This window comes from Chiloscyllium punctatum, chromosome 5 (genome assembly GCF_047496795.1).
Source record: "Chiloscyllium punctatum isolate Juve2018m chromosome 5, sChiPun1.3, whole genome shotgun sequence".
NCBI classification, from domain to species: Eukaryota; Metazoa; Chordata; class Chondrichthyes; order Orectolobiformes; family Hemiscylliidae; genus Chiloscyllium; species Chiloscyllium punctatum.
The window spans coordinates 107,324,399-107,343,497 of NC_092743.1; the positions used below are offsets into that span (position 1 = coordinate 107,324,399).

The window sequence follows — 19,099 nt, forward strand, 5'->3', positions numbered from 1 at the left end:
TTAATCTATCTAAACTCTTCCTTACATTACATTATTTATATCATCATTTATATCATCATCCTTTATACTGGCCTGTGAAAATATAATATATTTCATTCCCTTACAATATGGGTGTATCATTCTGTTCCTGGTCTTTAACTCTTTGGGCGTTTCTTCAGTCTTTAAAATATTTCTTTAACTTTGCAGCCACAGCCAGAGAGAAAATGAGGTCAGGATTATAGAGGCTGTCTCGGATGATGGGCGGATCCTGTGCCTAACTGAGCCACTCATGTATCAGCACCTGGGGGTATCAATCCCCCTGCCTGACGGCGTGGTGTTTGAGGCCAGAGCAGAAGTGGGTTTACTGACCCGTAATATTGTTGTTCGCGGCTCAAATCAAGTTGAGTGGAATGATCGAATCGAAGCATGTCCTGAGGGGTTTAACACAGGTAAGGTTAACCGTTCATTAGCCATTGGTTATCCAAATTCATAAAGCTGTTTTAATGTACATTGACAGGAGGGACTATAAATTGGGTCATACAAAACTTCTTAAGCCAAATGTGGTGAAGAGGAGTGGCTTGGCCATTGGAAATGTCTGCATCTTCTGTTTCACCACCTCATATCAGGTCTTTCACCCTGTTGTCATCCTGTCCACAGCCACTATCTATTCATCCTATCTCCCCAGTCCCCATCCTACTGTGGTGTATATCTGATGGGAGTGTGACTGTATCCCTGTCCACCACTTTCAGCATCTGCTCCAGTGACCCATCAATATCGGCTGATTGGAATCTATAGAGCCACCTTCAGGTTATTCTTTATCGCACCCTTTCCACTTGTAGCTGCCTGTTGCAAACAAACCACGTCCATATGATAAAATAAAACAAAGGACTGCGGATGCTGTAAATCTGCAACCAAACAGAAATTGCTGGTGAAATTCAGTGGGTCAGGTAGCATCTGTGGAGAGAGAAAACAAAGTGAACGTTTGGGTCCTGTGACTCCCTTCCAGAAGACGGGTCACTGAACTTGAAATGTTGACCCTGCTTTCCCTCCTCAGGTGCTGCTGTACCTGCTGAGTTTGTCCAACAATTTCTGTTTTGTTCCCATATGGAGCTGGTAAGATTTGGACACCTTGCTAAAAACGTTTCAATGCTGATCTCTGTGGAAACTAAGGCTTTTGGTGGGAAATGGAAATAAATCGCAGCTTCTGTCCTTAGCAATATTCCTCAGAAACCAGTATGTAGTTAGAGTCATAGATCCCTACAGCATGGAATCAGTCCATCCCAACCAAAATGTCTATCCTCGCGAACCCATTTCCCTGCACTTGGCCCATATCCATCAAATACTTTCCTATTCATGTATTTGTCCAAATGACTTTTAAATGTTGTTAATATACCCACCTCAACCAATTCCCCTGGCAACTCATTCCATATGCTTCCCACTTTCTGTGTGAAAAACGCTGCCCCTCAGGTTCCCTTTTATGCTTTCCCCTCTCACCTTAAACTGATGCCCTCTCATCTTTGATTCCCCAACTCTGGGAAAAAGACTCTCAACCATGCCTCTCATGATCTTATACACTTCTGTAAGGTCCCCCCTCAGTCTCCTGCACTTCAAAGAAAAATGGCTTAGCTTCTCCCTATACTCAGACCGTTGAGTCCAGGCAAAATCCTTGTAACTTTCTTCTGTACTTTTTTCAGTTTAATGACATTCTTCCTATAAGAAGATGACCAAAACTGAACACAATATTCCAAGTTTGGCCTCACTAATGTCCCGTATAACTATAACATAACTTCCCAATTTCTATACTCAGTGCCCTGACTGATGAAGGCCAGTGTGCCAAATGTCACCTTCATAGCCCTGTCTACCTGTGACTCCACTTTCAGAGAACCGTGAACCTGAACTCCAAGATCTTTTTGTTCCACAACACTTCTTAAGGCCCTACCATTCATCATGAAACCCCTCCCTTGATTTGAATTTCCAAAATGCAAGTGCTCACACTAACCTATATTAATCTCCGTTTGCCATTTTTCGGCCCTCTTCCCCAGTTGATCAAGGTCCAGCAGCAATTTCTGATAAAATTCCACACTGTCCATGATACCATCTATTTTAGTGTCATCAGCAAACTTACTAATCATGCCTTGTACGTTCTCAACCAAATCATTGTATGGATAACAAATAGTAATGATCCCAGCACAGACCCCTGAGACACTCCACTAGTCACAAGCCTCCAGTCCAACAAGCATCCTTCCACTATTACCCTCTGCTTACTCCCATCAAGCCAATTTTGTGTCCGATTTGCTAGCTCATTCTGACTATTATGCAATCTAATCTTCCAGGGCAGCCTATCATGTGGAACCTTTTCAAAGGCCTTACTGAAATCCATGTAGACAATATCTATCACCCTACCCTCGTCAACCTTGATGGTCCCTTCATCAAAGAACTCTAACAAATTTGTGAGGCATGATCTCCCACTCACAAAGCCATGCTGACTACTCCTAATCAAACCCTGTCTTTCCAAATACATGTATATTTTATCCCTCAGAATCTTTTCAAGTAACTTATCCACTACAGATGTTAAGCTTACTGGTCGATAGTTCCCAGGTTTTTCTTTGCAGCCCTTCTTGAATAATGGCACAACATTCACTACCCTCCAGTCTTGACCCATGGCTAACAATGATACAAAAATATCAGCCAGGGCCCCCGCAATTACTTCTCTAGCCTCTTGCAGTGTTCTTGGATATATCTGGTCAGGACCAGGAGATTTATCCACCTTCATACATTCTAACAATACAACACGTCCATGCTGTGACATGGACTGTCCCCAAGATATCAGCATTAACCTCCCCAAGTTCCCAAGTCTTCATGTCTTTCTCCATGGTAAACACAGTGGAAAAACATTCATTAAGAACCTCATCCATTTCCTGTAGCTCTACACATACATGTCCACTGTGGTCCTTGAGTGGCCTATACTCTCTCTCTATTAATTCTTTTTCCTTTAATATACTTAAAGTACCTCTTTGGATTCACCCTAATCTTCTCAGCCAAGGCAATCCTGTGCCCTCTTTTCACTCTCTTGATGTCTTTCTTCAGTAAACTCTTGTATTCTCCGTGTACCTCCAGAGATTCCCTTGATCCCAGCGGCCTGTATCCTGAGCCATGCCTCCTCCTTTTTTCTGATCAAAGCCTCAATCTCTCTTGTCATCCAGGGTTCCCTATTCCTGCCCACCTTGCCCTTCACCCTCACAGAAACATATAGACCTTGAACTCTAGCTATCTCACTTTGAAAGGCCTCCCACTTGCCAGGGGTCCCTTTGCCTGTGAACAAAGTACTCCAATCAACCCCTGCAAGCTCCTGTCTAATTCACTCAAACTTTGCCTTGTCCCAATTTAGAACTTGAACCTGTGCACTAGTTTTCTCACTCTCCATAACTATTGTAAAATGACTGGAACTATGGTCATTGTACCAAAGTGCTCCACCACTGTCACCTCTGGCACCTGCCCTGCCCTATTTCCCAAAAGTAGGTCACATTTGTCCCTTTCTGAGTAGGACACTCTTTATACTGTTTGAGGAAACTTTCCTGAACGCACTTAACAAATTCCACCCTAAGTCCCAGTTTATGTTAGGAAAATTAAAATCCCCTCCTACGACAATCCTATTACGCCTGCAAGTCTCCCCAATCTCTCTGCATATTTATTTCTCTAATATTCGTTGACTATTTGGAGGCCTATAGTACAACCCCATTAGGTAAGCATCCTCTTCTTATTTCTCAATTCCATCCACAAACCCTAACTGGAAGATTCTTCAGTTATTTCAGCTCTGACTACTACTACTGTGATACTCACCTTATTCAAAACTTCAACTCCCCCTCCTCTCCTTCCACCACCTCTGTCCTGCCTAAAGCATCTGTAACCTCACTTAGCCATGTTTCTGTAATGGCAATAATATTCCAGTTCCACATATCTATCCACACCCTGAATTCATCGGCCTTACCTGTCTGATCCCTTGCATTGAAAGAAATGCAATTTAATCCAAAAGGCATTCCTTGCTCTCGGTCATGTTCCAGTCTGACCTGTCTCTTCAGCTACTATTTCTGATCACTGTATCTCCTTCAAGTCTCGCATTTAGAATCACAGAGATGTACTGGATGGAGACAGAGCCTTTGGTCCATCTCATCCATGGCAACCAGATATCCGAAATTAATTTAGTCCCATTTGCCAACATTTGGCCAACATCCCTTTAAACTCTTCCTATTCAGGTACCCATTCAGACGCTTTTTAAATGTTGTAACTGTATCAGCCTCCATCACTTCCTCTGGCAGCTTATTCCATACACATACCACCCTCTGCATGAAAACATTGCCCCTTAGGACCCTTTTAAATCTCTTCTTTCTCACCTTAAACCTATGTCTTCTAGGTTTGGACTGCCCCACCCCAGACAGAAAGATTTTGGCTATTTACCCTATCCATGATTTTATAATCTGCTTGCTGTCTGATAGATGAAACAGCAAAGAGCTGGTGTACCGAGTTATAGAATTCCTGAGACAGTTGATGCTGCCTCCCTGCTGTGAGGATCTCAACCCCCTGCCAATCTAGTTTAAACCCTCCCTTGCTGCCCTAGCAAACCTGGCTGCCAAGATATTGCCCCCCGCCCCACTCATTCACTTGGAGCCCTCTTGAATAGGTCACCTTTTCCAGAAAATATGCCAATGATCTAAATATCAAATTCCTGCTCCCTGTACCAAATCTTTAGCCATGCATTCATCTCCCATAAACTGCAGTTCTTACCCTCATTAGCACATGGCACTGGAAGTAACCTGGAGATTTCCACCAAGTCGGTCCTGTTTTTAATATTTTTCCTAGCTGTGTATCATAGTTCGTCCATTATTCCTTATTTAAAAGGACATCTTTCAATGCACTGAGTTCAGAAAAAGAGTCAAACTGGACTCAAAGCATGAATTTGTTTCTTTCTCCATAGATGATGATCCTGCTGAGTTTCTCCAGCACTTTCTGCATAACTGAAATAAAAACAGAATCAGCTGCATTTTGCTTTTATGTGAAAGCATTCCAGTTGCTATGATGCTTGGAGACAGGGCACTTTGCTGAAAGTCTCAGAGCCACAGGGAGAACTCGTATGACCAACTTTGGGCCAACTCATAGCACTGACATTGCAGACTGTGCTGCTGCCACATGCAACTACCTGACATGGAACTACATCACACTTTCTTTACAATGACTGGATCAAAACCTGGAGATCTCTCCCTTAACAACATTGTGTACTTCCCTTCAATTCATTCAAGGCAACTGTCCACCACCTTATCAGGGGCAATTAGGAATGGGTAACAAATACTGACCTGTTTAAGAGTTACCTTATCCAAGGGTTAATTTTGTCTGAAAAACAGTGCTCAAATGACACTAACTGCACTTAGCATGTAAGTATGAAAAGTTTTCCAATTAGAGATCTTAATTTTTCAGCTGCAATTTCCTTTGCCTCTAGGTGAATTTGCCACACAGACTTGTTTCCAGGGACGTTTTGGTGAAGAAATTGGAAGTGACCAGTTTGGGGGCTGCATCATGTTCCACAATCCACAACCCAGCAAGGATCTTGTAGTGGGGAGAATTGAATATGTTGAGGTAACTATTTCTTCCCCATCCTTTGGCTTAGGTACCTGCAATTGTGGGGCTGCTTTCGCATGCAGGAAGTGCGAGTGACATAGGGAGAGTGAGAGAGGCCAGTGCAGACAGAAAAGTGGCGGAACAAGAGTTACGAAAGTGATCTTGGAGAATAATTCTTGGGAATTTGGAAGAAAGAGAATCAATGAAGATCTTTGAAACACTTGCTACTCTCATGTAAATGGTGAACATGTTCCTTAGTCACATTGACAAAATTGCCAACACTTCTTATTCACAAAACACGTTTTATATTGTACATTAAATGGAAAACAATTTCATCTATACCTCATGAATTCATCCTTGGAGAGTGAAAGTTGCAGGTTGTCAGTATTTGGGCATCTCAGAGACAGTTCATGACTGGCAAGATTCTAAGTTAGCTGCCTGTAATGAGGTGTGACAGGCTTTTCTACATAATACATTTTGCTTTTCATTTGTGGACAGAATAAGTTGAAAATGAATTCAGTAGTTCTTTGTTAAATATCAGTGTGCAGGAACGGAGAAGAAACTGGGATTATTACTGGCTGTTTTGTTCATTAATGCAGTTGTTTATTAATCCCACTTTGTAAACAAAATCTGTTCACTGTTGTCATATTTCAAGCTAAAAGAACAACATGCAATCGCAAATATATTTTTAACAAAGATTTAATGACTCTTTAATGGGGCTTTCTTCTTAGTGGTTCTAAAGCCATTACATGTGGTGTCGTGACATTTCACCTAAGGGCTAGGAAACCCCTGTGTAATACAGAGTCTTTCTTTTAGTTTTTGTTTAATTACAATACAGTATCTGATACTCACACTCACAATCAGCTATCTTTCATGATATCCCTCCATTAACAATCAAAATCATGTACATGATCTTTCTGCTTGGAATTTGTAGATTAGATTCCTTGCCTTACAAAAATATAGCAATAAACTTTGGAAACAAATTTAACAAATCATATTTCTCCAACTGACTGAATTTATGTCTTATCTTCTGAGTATCAAGTGAGTTCAGTGCATCACAGTCCAATATCAGCCATGAGCGGTCTTGTTGACCATCGTAGTTACTTTTTATCCTTCGGTCTGTTTCCCACAATTCTGAGCCTAACTTCCAATGCTGGAGGCCTCAGAATGTGCAGCATACCTTTAATCCAGCTGGGTCCTTGGAGTGTAGGACTTCTGGGGGTAGCCAAACTGCACCTTTTCTTTATTGCATTGACCACACTGAAGAGCTGTGGGACATTTAAACAGATTTTGCAAAAAAATAAATTAGGAGCAGCAGTAAGCCATTCGTACCATCGAGATTGCTGTGGCATTCACAGAGATTATGAGTGATCTAATTACTCCATATTCCTGACTACTTAGGGCTTTTCAACCCCTACTTTTATCAAGAATTTCTTTTCATTACTTTTTATGTTAAAAATATTCACAGACTCTGCTCCTATGACTTTGTGAGGAAGAGAGTTTTAAAGATTCTGGGAGAAACCATTTCTTCACTCCTCTGTCTTGAATGGCCCACCCCCAATTTTAAGTAGTGACACCCTGTTCTAGGTTTTCTGACGAATGGAAACAGTCTTTCCAATCCACCCTTATCAAGGAAATTCTGCATTTCCATAAGGACCTTCACCAACTGTTGCAGATAAAGCGTTCTGTCTGGATACTTCACTCCATGGTGTGGGAACTGCTCTGCCCAGGAGTCGAGGAAACTGCAAAAAATGAACACATACTAGATCATTACGCAAGGCAACCTTTCATCCAATGACTCCATTTCATTTCAGCTGAAAGGAAACCAACATCATTACAATCTCTTCCAACCTCTTCCATCAGGCAGACGATACAATAAGCTTAAACACACGTATCGATAAGTTCAAGAACAGCTTCTTCCCTGCTGTTATTAGACTTCTGAATAGACCTCTGTAATTTCAAATCTAATGTTAACCTTGCTTTATATACACCTTCTTTGCAGCCATAACTTTGTATTCCTCATTCTGTTCAATCACCCTGTAATTTTTATTTTGTGATCTACTGTACTGCAAGCAAAACAAAACTTTTCATTGCACTTAAGTACACGTGGCAATAATAAATCAAATCAAAAATCTTAGCAAGTTCTGACAGAGTACTGTCAGTTTCTGTCAAGCCACCTCTTCTGCTTCGAAACTTCAGTCTCAACTGATGGAAAGCTATGTTTCGAATGTGGCTTCATAATGTGTCTTTACTGTTCGATCAGGCAATATCTTGAAAGTCTCCATCACCAAAGAACCAACAATGTGCAGCGACGAGGCCCATCACTGAGCTTTCTGCATCACCAAAGCCCCATCCAGGAACAACCACAGCTGTCAGCATAGGCTTCAAACTTCTTCATTCACACTGACAGTCCTGCCATCATGTATCCAATCAGATGACCCCCAGTCCTCAAAGTGTAGACATATCAGCTCCAGGAAATATAATGACATAATCTTCAATATCTCTGTTTATCTCAGTTATGTTCCTTATGGATGTCACAGTCAAGAACAACCCTCACAGACATACACTTAAATTTAAAACACTTTGACAAGACATTAATGAAGCCTTCTTATTTCTGAAACAAAAACAGAAATTACTAGAAAAGCTAAGCAGGTCTGGCAACATCAGTCGTGAGAAATCAGAATTAATAGTTTGGGTCGAGTGATCTTTCTTCAGAACTGATAGTAGCTAGGAGCCAGCTTTTGTACAGAAGCTGGGGTGGAAGGAAAGGGGAGAGTAAAAGGTAGATGGAGATAGAGCCCAAAAGAGAGAGAAAAATACTTGGACAAACATGGGGTAGTTAAAGTCAATCTGGAGGAATGAATCACTGCTAGTGGGGATTATTAGTGACTGACAGTGGTTACTGTGTGGTGGCAACCAATGTGACAATAAAGCTTGGTGTGTGGGAGGGGGGAAAGCATGGGGAATGGGGCTCAAGCCCTAAGGTTGTTGAACTCGATATAAAATCCAGAAGACAGCAGGGTTCCCAAGCAGAAAATGAGATACTGATCTTCCAACATGTGCTGAGCTTCTCCAGATCACTCCAGTAAGCCTGAAATGGAGATGTGGGCCAGAGAACATGGTGGTATGTTGAAGTGGCAAGTGACTGGAAGCTCGGTCTTTTTTGTGGGCAGAACATAGGTGTGTAGGTGTTTGACGATATTCACCCAGTCTGTGCTTCAATTTCCCTGATGTAGAGGAGACCACATTGTGAGCAGCGAATACTGTAGATTCAATTGACTGAAGTGCAGGCAAAGTGCTGCTTCGCCTGGCAGGTATGTTCCTGATGAAGAGCTTGTGCTCAAACTCCAGCGCGTCTCCTCCACATCCCGCACCTCTGCCCTTGAACCCCATCCCTCCAATTGCAAAAAGGGCAGAACGCCCCTTGTCCACACCTTCCACCCTACCAACAACCAGATACAATGCATCATCCTCTGCAACTCCCTTGTTAGGTCCACACCACCTGCAACCCCGCCACCAACACAGCCTCCACTCCCAGCACCTTCCCTTGCCATTGCAAAAGGTGTAAAACCTGAACCCCCACCTCCCCTCTCACCTCCATCTAAGGCCCCAAAGGATCTTTCCACATCCGACAGAGATTTTCTTGCACTTCCACACATGTCATCTACTGTTTCTGTTGCTCTTGATGTGGTCTCCTCTACATTGGGGATACAGGACGCCAACTGGCGGAATATTTCTGGGACATAGACTCTAAACAACCTCACCGCCCCATGGCCAAACACTTCAACACCCCCTCCCACTCTGCCAAGGACATGCATGTCCTGGGCCTCTTCCACTGTCAAATTCTAGCCACCTGACACCTGGAGGAAGAACGCCTTATCTTCCACCTTGGGACCCTCCAACCACATGGAATCAATGTCGATTTCACTAGTTTCTTCATCTCCCCTCCCCCCACCTTATTCCAGATCCCACCCTCCAACTCGGCACCACCCTCTTGAATTGTCCTGTCCATCTTCCTTCCCACCTATCCGCTCCACCCTCCACTCTGATCTATTACCTTCATCTACCTACACATTCCAGCTACATTCCCTCTAGCCCCACCCTCTCCCATTTATCTCTCAGCTCCCTTGGCACCCCCCCCCCCCCCTCCCCACCCCCACGCCTCCAATTCCTGACGAAGATCTTATGCTCGAAACTTTGGCACTCCTGTTCCTCAGATGCAGCCTTTTCCAGCACCTGACTCTGATCTCCAGAACCTACAGTCCTCACTTTCTCCATATTTGGTGCCTTGGATGGTGAGGAGACAGGAAGTAAACGGCAAATATTACACCTTCTGCGATTGCAAGGGAAGGTGCTATGAGACCAAAGGAATGTGTTGAAAGTGGAGGAGGAGTGGACAATGGTGTTCTGGAGGGCACAGTCCTTGCAGAAGACTGACAAGGGAAGGTGCGGCATTCAGCCAGAGGTAACAGAAATGGTGGCTAATGTTCTTCTGGATGGCAATGCTGGTGAGATGGCAGGTGCATACAAAAAGACCCTTACATTCTTGTGAGAGGGAAGAGACAGGGTGAGGGTGCTAGGGAATCCTCCGCTGAAGAAGAAGGTGGACATTTCAGAGGCCCCCTTATCAAAGTTGGCATCTTCAGAACAGATGCAAGCGAGGGTGAATGGAATAGAATCTTTACAGAGGGAGTGGTAGAGGTGGGTACAATTACAACGTTTTAGAAGCATCTGGATGGGTATATGAATAGGAATGGTTTAAAGGGATATGGGCAAAATGCTGGCAAATGGGACTGGGTCAGGTTGGGATGTCTGATCGGCACAGAAAAGTTGGACAGAAGCGTGAGTTTCTGTGCTGTATGACTCTATGACAACCAAGTTAATACTCAGGTCTGTTTGACCATGTTATGAATTCTCTTGTTTTTCTGGCCAAGAGCAGAGATGACACAAATTCTGAATTTGCCATGTTAAAGGGACTATAGAAACAAGTTACTGTTTGCAAATATATAAAGATTTTTCATTTCAATACTGCCATTCACAAACTCTCAATGTTTCAATGCTGTTAGGAAAATGCAAAAGTTTCTTGCCTTTTTCTCTAATGACCTTTTCCTTTCTCTTTTTCCCAGATATATCATGCGGGACAAGCCTTCCGTTTGGGACGCTACCCAATCCACTGGCACCTTATGGGAGACCTGAGATATAAGTCATATGTGCGAGGCTGTGCGATACACCAAACATTTAACAGAGCTGTGACTATCCATGGTACACACCACCTCCTGGTGGAGGGCAACGTGGCCTACAACATCATGGGAGGAGCGTTCTTCATTGAGGATGGCATTGAACAAGGCAATGTGCTGCAGTACAACCTGGCAGTCATGGTGCGGCAAAGCACCAGCCTACTGAATGATGACCTCACCCCTGCAGCATTCTGGGTGACCAATCCCTCGAACACAATCAGACATAACGCTGCTGCAGGGGGTACACACTTTGGCTTCTGGTACCGTCTCCTGGAGCACCCTGATGGACCTTCCTACACACCTGATGTCTGCCCACGCAACCTACCCCTCGGTCAGTTCTTAAACAACACTGTGCATTCCCAGGGCTGGTACGGACTGTGGATTTTTGAAGCTTATCACCCACAGAAAGGGGGTCAGTGCAACTCCCTGATCGCCGAACCAGCCAGATTTGATTCACTGATCTCATGGAACTGTCAGAGAGGGGCAGAGTGGGTGGGAGGTGGTGCTCTCCAATTCCATAACTTTGTGATGGTCAACAATGAGAAGGCTGGCATAGATATCAAAAGCATCAAGCAATCCTACGTAAATGAATGGGGAGAGGCCATGGGGGCGATGATCAAGAATGCAACAATTGTAGGTCACACTGAGGAACTTGATTTTAATGCCATCAATTGCGTCAGCAAAGGCATTGCTCTGCCACTTTCTGAAGGGTTGATGGTGTCCACAATAAAGTTGGTAAATTTTGACCAGCCAAACTGCACAGCAATAGCCCTGACTGAGCTGATAAACTTTGAACCCATACAACATCGTGGTTGGAACGTGAGATTCAGTGGCGTTCAGTATTTTAACACAACCACCAAGGGCGCCTTCTCCTCTGAGCACGATATTGTCCTCCATGATCTGGATGGATCTCTCACAGGTGAGCTGAAGAGATTTGGGACATGGAAGGACACTAGCTAATGTTTATGCTGGGCCATGGCCCGATTATAAACAATCTGGGTCCTGTTTGTCAATTTTGCCCCATTGATTCTTGGGGGAATATTGAGGAAGTGGTAGGTGACATATCACATTTCCATATTTAAACCCTTTACTCCAAAAGTCACATTGGAAAGAGGCAGCACTGGTGGAACTACGACAGATTTACACTACAGAAACAGGCCATTTGGTCCATTTTCCCCATGGTAGTGTTTATGTTGCTCATGAGTCTTCTCCCATTCCTGTGCATCTCAGCTGAGTAGCATATCAATCGAATGCTCTCTCCTTTGTGTTTAAGTGTAGTGTATCTATGCTATTTAACTCAACCACTTCCTGTGTAACAAATTACATATTTTCACATTCAATAGATAAGAAGGTTTCTTCTGAATTTCCTATTGGATTTATTAATCATTGTCTCATATTTATGACCTTTAGATCTAGACTCAGCCATGAGTAGAAAAATCTTTACTATAGCTAGCCTATCAAGTATGTGAATAGGAAAGGTTTGGAGGGATATGGACCAGGGGCAGGCTGATGGGGCTAGTTTAGTTTGGGATTATGTTCGGCTGGACTAGTCACACCGTAGGATCTGTTTCCACACTGGATGACTCTATAAGTCTATGACTTTGAAAACCTCTATCAGCCACCTCCAGTTTTCTGTTTTCTTGATGAAATTTCCTCAGCTTTACTCATTATCTTAACTTCCTATTCATCGAATCCCAACAGTGCAGATAGAGGCTATTTGGCTTATTGAATTTGCACTGACCGTCTGAAGAGCATTGTATGCCGGCCCATCCCCTGGCCCCTGTAAACCCCAGCCCCAAATTTAGCATGGCCAATCCACCTTACCTGCATAACTATGGACTGTGGAAGAAAATTGGAGCACCCAGTGAAAACCCACGCAGACACAGGGAGAATGTGCAAACTCCACATAAGTACTTACCTGAAGTTAGAATCGAAAACCCAGGTCCTGGGCAGTTGACTCTGTCAACCAAACTACGTCATTGCTTTTAAATAATTTAAATTTAAACAATTGTACGAATATGCAAAATGTCAGAGGGTGAGTTTTGGTAGTGAGCTGTTGGAACATCAAGGAGTGAGTGAGGTCTGCACTGTCAGAGGGACATAACTGAGGAAGCACAAAAATATCAGATGGTCACTACTGTCAGAGAGTCAGGATTCAGGGAGCACTGCTCTGTCAGGCAATCAGTACTAAGGGAGTGCTGCACTTTTAGATGGTCTGCACTGTGGCAATGTTGTGCTGTCAGAAGGGTCAGTACTGAGGGAGTGCTGCACTGTAAGAGGAGTTAGTGCAGCCCTCAAAACTATCAGAGGATCAGCACTAAGAGAGTGCTGCACTGTTTAGGCGCCAGCACTGAGAGAGTGCTACGCTATCAGGGTTAGTACTGAGGTAGTGCTTTGCTATCAGATGAGTCAGTGCTAAGAGAGTGGCACACATTCAAAGGATCAGTCTCAGGGAGTGCAGCACTGTCAGCGGGTCACTGCTGAAGGAGTGCAGCACTGTCAAAGGGGTCAGTATTGAGCAGGTGCTGAATTGTCAGACGGGTCAGTACTAAGAGAGTGCTGCACTGTCAGAGGGGTCAGTATTGAGTGAGTGGTGCACTGTCAGAGAGGTCAGTACTTAGAGAGTGACATCCTGTCAGAAGGTTACCACTGAGGGAATGCTACACTGCCAGACGGTCAGTACGAGGGGAATGCTGCACTGTCAGAAGGAGATTGTTAAGGGAGTACAGGACTATCAGAAGGTCAGTACTGAGGGAGTGCTGCACTATCCATTCAACCATTGCCATCAAGCCAGGGCATCAACCTAATGAAGTGTCAACCTAATGAAGCCGTCCAACAAGATTACTTGCATGCCAAACAACATAAGGAACAAGTGACAGACAGAGCTAAACGACCCCACAATCAACTGATCAGATATAAGCTCTGCAGTCCTACCATTCACTACCAATCATCCTGAATGGTAGTGGATGATTAAAAAACTTACTGGAGGAGGAAGCTCCAGAAATATCCCCGTCCTCAATGATGGAAGAGCACAGCACAACAGTGCAAAAGAGAAGGCTGAAGCTTTGCAGCCATCTTCAGCCAGAAGTGCTGAGTGGATGACCCATTTCGGCCTTCTCCAGTGGCCCTCAGCATTGCAAATACCAGCCTTCAGCCAATTCAATTCACTCCACGTGATATCAAGAAACTGGATGCTGAAAAGACTATGGGCCCTAATAATATTCTGGCAATAGCACTGAAAACTTGTGCTCCAGAACTTGCCATTCCCTTAGCCAAGCTGTTCCAGTACAGTTACAACACCATCATGTACCCAACAATATGGAAAATTACTCAAGAATGTCCTGTACATAAAGAGCAGGACAAGTCCAAACTGGCCAATTATCACCCCATAAGTCTACTGTTGATCATCAGTAAAGTGATGGAAGGTGTCATCAACAGTGTTACCAAGCAGCACCTGCTCAGCAATAACTTGCTCAGTTTGGATTCCACCAGCTCAGCTCCTGACCATGTTACAGCCTTGGTTCACTTATGCACAATTCATATGCTGAATTCCAGAGGTGAGATGAGAGTGACAGTCCTTGACACCAAGACTGCATTCAATTGAGTGTGGTATTAAGGAGCCCTAGCAAAACTGGAATCAATGGGTATCAGGAGGCAAACTCCTGATACATAGGAAGATTGTTGTGGTTGTTGGAGGTCAGTCATCTCAACTCCAGGACATCCCTGCAGGAGCTTATCAGGGTAGTGTGTTAGGCCCAACCATTTTCAACTGCTTCATCAATGATCTTCCCTCTACCTTAAGGTCCAAAGTAGGAGGTTTGCCAATAATTACACAATATTCAGGACCATTTGTGACTCCTTGAACACTGAAGTAATCTGTGTCCAAATGCAACAAGATCAAAACAAAATCCAGGCTTGGGCTGACAAGTGGCAAATAATATTTGTGTCACAGATATGCTAGACTAATAAGAGACAATCCAATCACTGCCACTTGATATTCAATGGTGTTTCCATCACTGAATCCTCCACTACCAACATCCTGAGAGTTATCATTGATCTCAAACTCAACTGAACTCGCCACATAAATGCAGTGGCAACAAGAGCAGGTCAAAGGCTAGGAATCCTGCAGCAAGTAACTTACCTCCTGACTCTTGAAAGCCTGTCCACCATCTACAAGACACAAGTCAGGAGTGTGATGGAAAGCTGCAAATGATAGACAAATCAAAGCTGTTCCACATCCTATGGATCTGATCATAGCTCTGCAGTCCTATGTATCCAATTGTGAATGATGGTAAACAATTAAACAACTCTCTGGAGGAGTAATCTCTACAAATATACCCCATTCTCAATGACAGATGAGTCACACTCATCAGTGCAAAAGAAATGGCTGAAGCATTTTCAACCATCTTCAGCCAGCCATGCCAAGTGAATGATCCATTTCATTCTCCTCTGCAGATCCACAATATTAGAGACACCAGTCTTCAAATAAGTCAGTTCATTCCATGTGATATTAAGAAGCATGTTCCCTCTAAGCTTTTGCTGTGGAACTTGCTGCACTCTTAGCCAAACTGTTCCAGTTCAGCTACAACACGGGTATCTATCCAACAATGTTGGCCTGTTCACAAAAAGCAGGACAGATCCAACCTGGCTAAAACTGTTCCTTCAGTCTATTCTCAATCTTCAGTAAAGTGCTATGAAGCTTTTCTGAAAAGGTTTTATACTGGACTCAACATTAATGCTGTTTCTTTCTCCACAGATGCTGCCAGATCTGCTGCATTTCTCAAATAGTTCCTGTTTTTATTTCAGATTTTCCCCCTTGCTTTTATTTGAGTGCTCTCAAGCAACACATGCTCAGCCATAGGCTCCTCACTGACACTGAGTGGGTGACTTAGGCAGAAGTGGGTACTACGGATGCTGGAGATTAGAGTCAAGTTCAGAGTGGTGCTGGAAAAGCACAGAAGGTCAGGCAGCATCCAAGGAGCAGGAAAATCAATGTTTTGGGCAAAAGCCCTTCATCAGGAATTAAGCTGGGAGCCTTGGGGATGGAGAGATAAATGGGAGGGGGTGGGGCTGGGGAGAAGGTAGCTGAGAGTGCAATAGGTGGGTGGAGATGGGGATAAGGTGATAGGTCAGAGAGGAGGGTGTTGAGCGGATAGGTGGGAAGAAGGTTTACAGTGGGACAGGTCATGGGGACGGTGCTGAGCTGGAAGGTTGGAACTGGGGTAAGGTTGGGGGAGGGGAATAGTGAAATTGATGAATTCCACATTAATGCCATGGGGTTGAAGGGACCCGAGGTAGAAGATGAGGCATTCTTCCTCCAGCCATCAGGTGGTGAGGGTGTGGCGATGCACATTGATGTCATGGGGTTGAAGGGTCCTGAAGCGAAAGATAAGTATGTGATCTGCCAAGGCCACAGCTCCTGACCTCATTATAGCATTGGTTCAAAATTAGGCCAAAGAGCTGAATCCCAGAGGTGAGATGAAAGTGACTGCCCTTAACATCAAGTCGTTATTTGTCATCAAGTGTGATGTTAAGGGGCCCTAGCAAAACTGAAGTCAGTGGGAATCTGGGGAAAGCTCTTGGCTGACTCAGAATAATGTCATTGTTAGTGGTCAATAAACTCAGTTCTAGGATATCTCTGCAGGAGTTCCTCAGGGTAGTGCCCTAGGTCCAACATCTTCAGGTGCTTCATCAGGATCTTCCCTCCATAAGGTCAAAAATGGGGATTATTACTGATGATTGTATAATCTTCTGTACCATCCATGACTCTTCAGATACGGATGGCATCTACACCCAAAATGCAGCAAGACCTGCAATTATCTGGTTTGGACTGACAACTAGCAAGTAACATTTGTGCCGCACAAGTGCCAGGCAATGACCATCTCCAATGAGATAAGCTAATCATTGCTTTTGACATTCAATGTTGTTATCATCACTGAATCCCCATTATCAATGTCCTGAGTGGTTACAATTGATTAGAAGCTGACTGGGCTGGGAATATAAATATAGTGACTACAAAAGCAAACTAGAAGCTAGGAATCCTGCAAAAAGTAACTCACCTCCTGACTCCCCAAACCCTGTCCACCATCTACAAGGCACAAGTTTGGAGTGTGATGGAATACACCTCACTTGCCTGGATCAGTGTAGCTCCAATAACACCCAAGTTTGACACCATCCAAGACAAAGCAACCTGATTGATTGGCACTACACCCAGTAACACTCAGTTCTTCCACCAATAACACTCAGAAACCACAGTGTATAACCATCTGCAGATGCACTGCAGAAATTTATCAGTAACCTTCAGACAGCACCTTCCAAATATATGACCAATGCCATGTGAAGGACAAGGACAGCAAACACATTTGCAAGTTCCCCTCCAAATCACCACTATCCTGACTTGGAATTACATCGCCATTCCTTCACTGTTACAGGATCAAAATCCTGGAACTCCCTATCTATCAGCATCCTGGGGTTGACCCACATCACATTTCAAGAAGGCAACTCACTACCACCTGCTCCAGGGCAATTAGGAATTGACAATTGTTGCTGATCTGGCCAGCGACACCCATACCTCGTGAATGAATTAGGCAAACCTAAACAAGCTAACCAAGAAATTCTTGTATTTCTATGTCACCTTTCTCAATTTCACAATAATCCAGAGAGCTTTACAACCAGCAACACACTTTTGGAATGTAGTCACTGTTGTAGCATAGGAAACACACCAGCCAATTAAGTACAACTTAGTGACAATGACTAAAGTAGTCAGTTTATTTTTGTTTACTGTGGGATAAATGTTGGCCAGGAAACTGGGGTTAACTTCCTGCTCTTCCTCCAAACAGTTGACGCAGAATAATTTATATCTGCCTGAGGGGTATACTTATTGGTTGATGATTTAGCAAATACTGTGCATAGCTCTTCAGCCTTATTTGTTTTCTGCTCTAAGGAGAAATATAGAAAGAGGATCTTCATGCAGGCTGCTAAATTAGCTCAGACTGTATCAGACTGATGTACAATCCAACTCTCTTTCACAGGTACCCCTGGTAACAAGGTACTTCCGTACAGCTCACTTTTGGATCCGGCTCGATGTCACCCATCAGCAGAGTGGAGCCATATGTACCCCGGTGTTGTGTGTGATGCCACCGTTACCATCCATCGCTTGGCTTTGTCTCAGCCTTCACCACTTGCATTGAAAGGGAAGGAACTCATCCTATCAAATTCTCACGGTGTGTACTTGTTCTACTCTTAGTCTGTCCAGGTAGAAATCACTAGGTCACCTTGGCCTGTTGCAGCTGACCATTAGAATTACTCCAGTTGATAGCAGGTTACAGCAGGAGACACCAGGGCAGCTGATCAAAAGCTCAGTTGCAGAGGTAGATTTTCAGGAGCATCTTAAAGGAGGAGAGAGCAAGGGTCAGAAGGAGGACATAAAAGTTTATGCTCAAAGCGTAAACATAGAACATAGAACATAGAAGAATACAGCGCAGTACAGGCCCTTTGGCCCTCGATGTTGCGCCGATCAAAGCCCACCTAACCTACACTAACCCACTATCCTCCATATACCTATCCAATGCCCACTTAAATACCCATAAAGAGGGAGAGTTCACCACTGCTACTGGCAGGGCATTCCATGAACTTACGACTTGCTGAGTGAAGAACCTACCCCTAACATCAGTCCTATATCTACCCCCCCTTAATTTAAAGCTATGCCCCCTTGTAATAGCTGACTCCATACGTGGAAAAAGGTTCTCACTGTCAACCCTATCTAACCCCCTAATCATCTTGTACACCTCTATCAAGTCACCCCTAAACCTTCTTTTCTCCAATGAAAACAACCCCAAGTGCCTCAGCCTTTCCTCATAGGATCTTCCTACCATACCAGGCAACATCCTGGTAAACTTCCTCTGCACCCGTTCCAGTGCCTCCACATCCTTCCTATAGTATGGTGACCAAAACTGCACACAATATTCCAGATGCGGCCGCACCAGAGTCTTATACAACTGCAGCATGACCTCAGCACTCCGGAACTCAATTCCTCTACCAATAAAAGCCAGTACGCCATATGCCTTCTTCACTGCACTATTTACCTGGGTGGCAACTTTCAGAGATCTGTGTACATGGACACCAAGATCCCTCTACTCTTCCACACTACCAAGTATCCGACCATTAGCCCAGTACCCCATCTTTTTGTTACTCTTACCAAAGTGAATCACCTCACACTTAGCTACATTGAACTCCATTTGCCACCTTTCTGCCCAGCTCTGCAGCTTCTCTAT

General features: G+C 44.0%; 1 protein-coding gene across 1 annotated transcript in view; it reads left to right on the forward strand.

The window, feature by feature from the left end:
* Positions 1-19,099, forward strand: part of LOC140476804 (fibrocystin-L-like) — a 233,128-nt gene that overhangs the window by 131,796 nt on the left and 82,233 nt on the right. The window contains exons 47-50 of the mRNA XM_072569598.1: positions 187-428; positions 5,471-5,607; positions 10,716-11,745; positions 17,858-18,049. Coding sequence (XP_072425699.1) covers positions 187-428; positions 5,471-5,607; positions 10,716-11,745; positions 17,858-18,049 — 1,601 coding nt within the window. The remainder of the gene's footprint in view (positions 1-186; positions 429-5,470; positions 5,608-10,715; positions 11,746-17,857; positions 18,050-19,099) is intronic.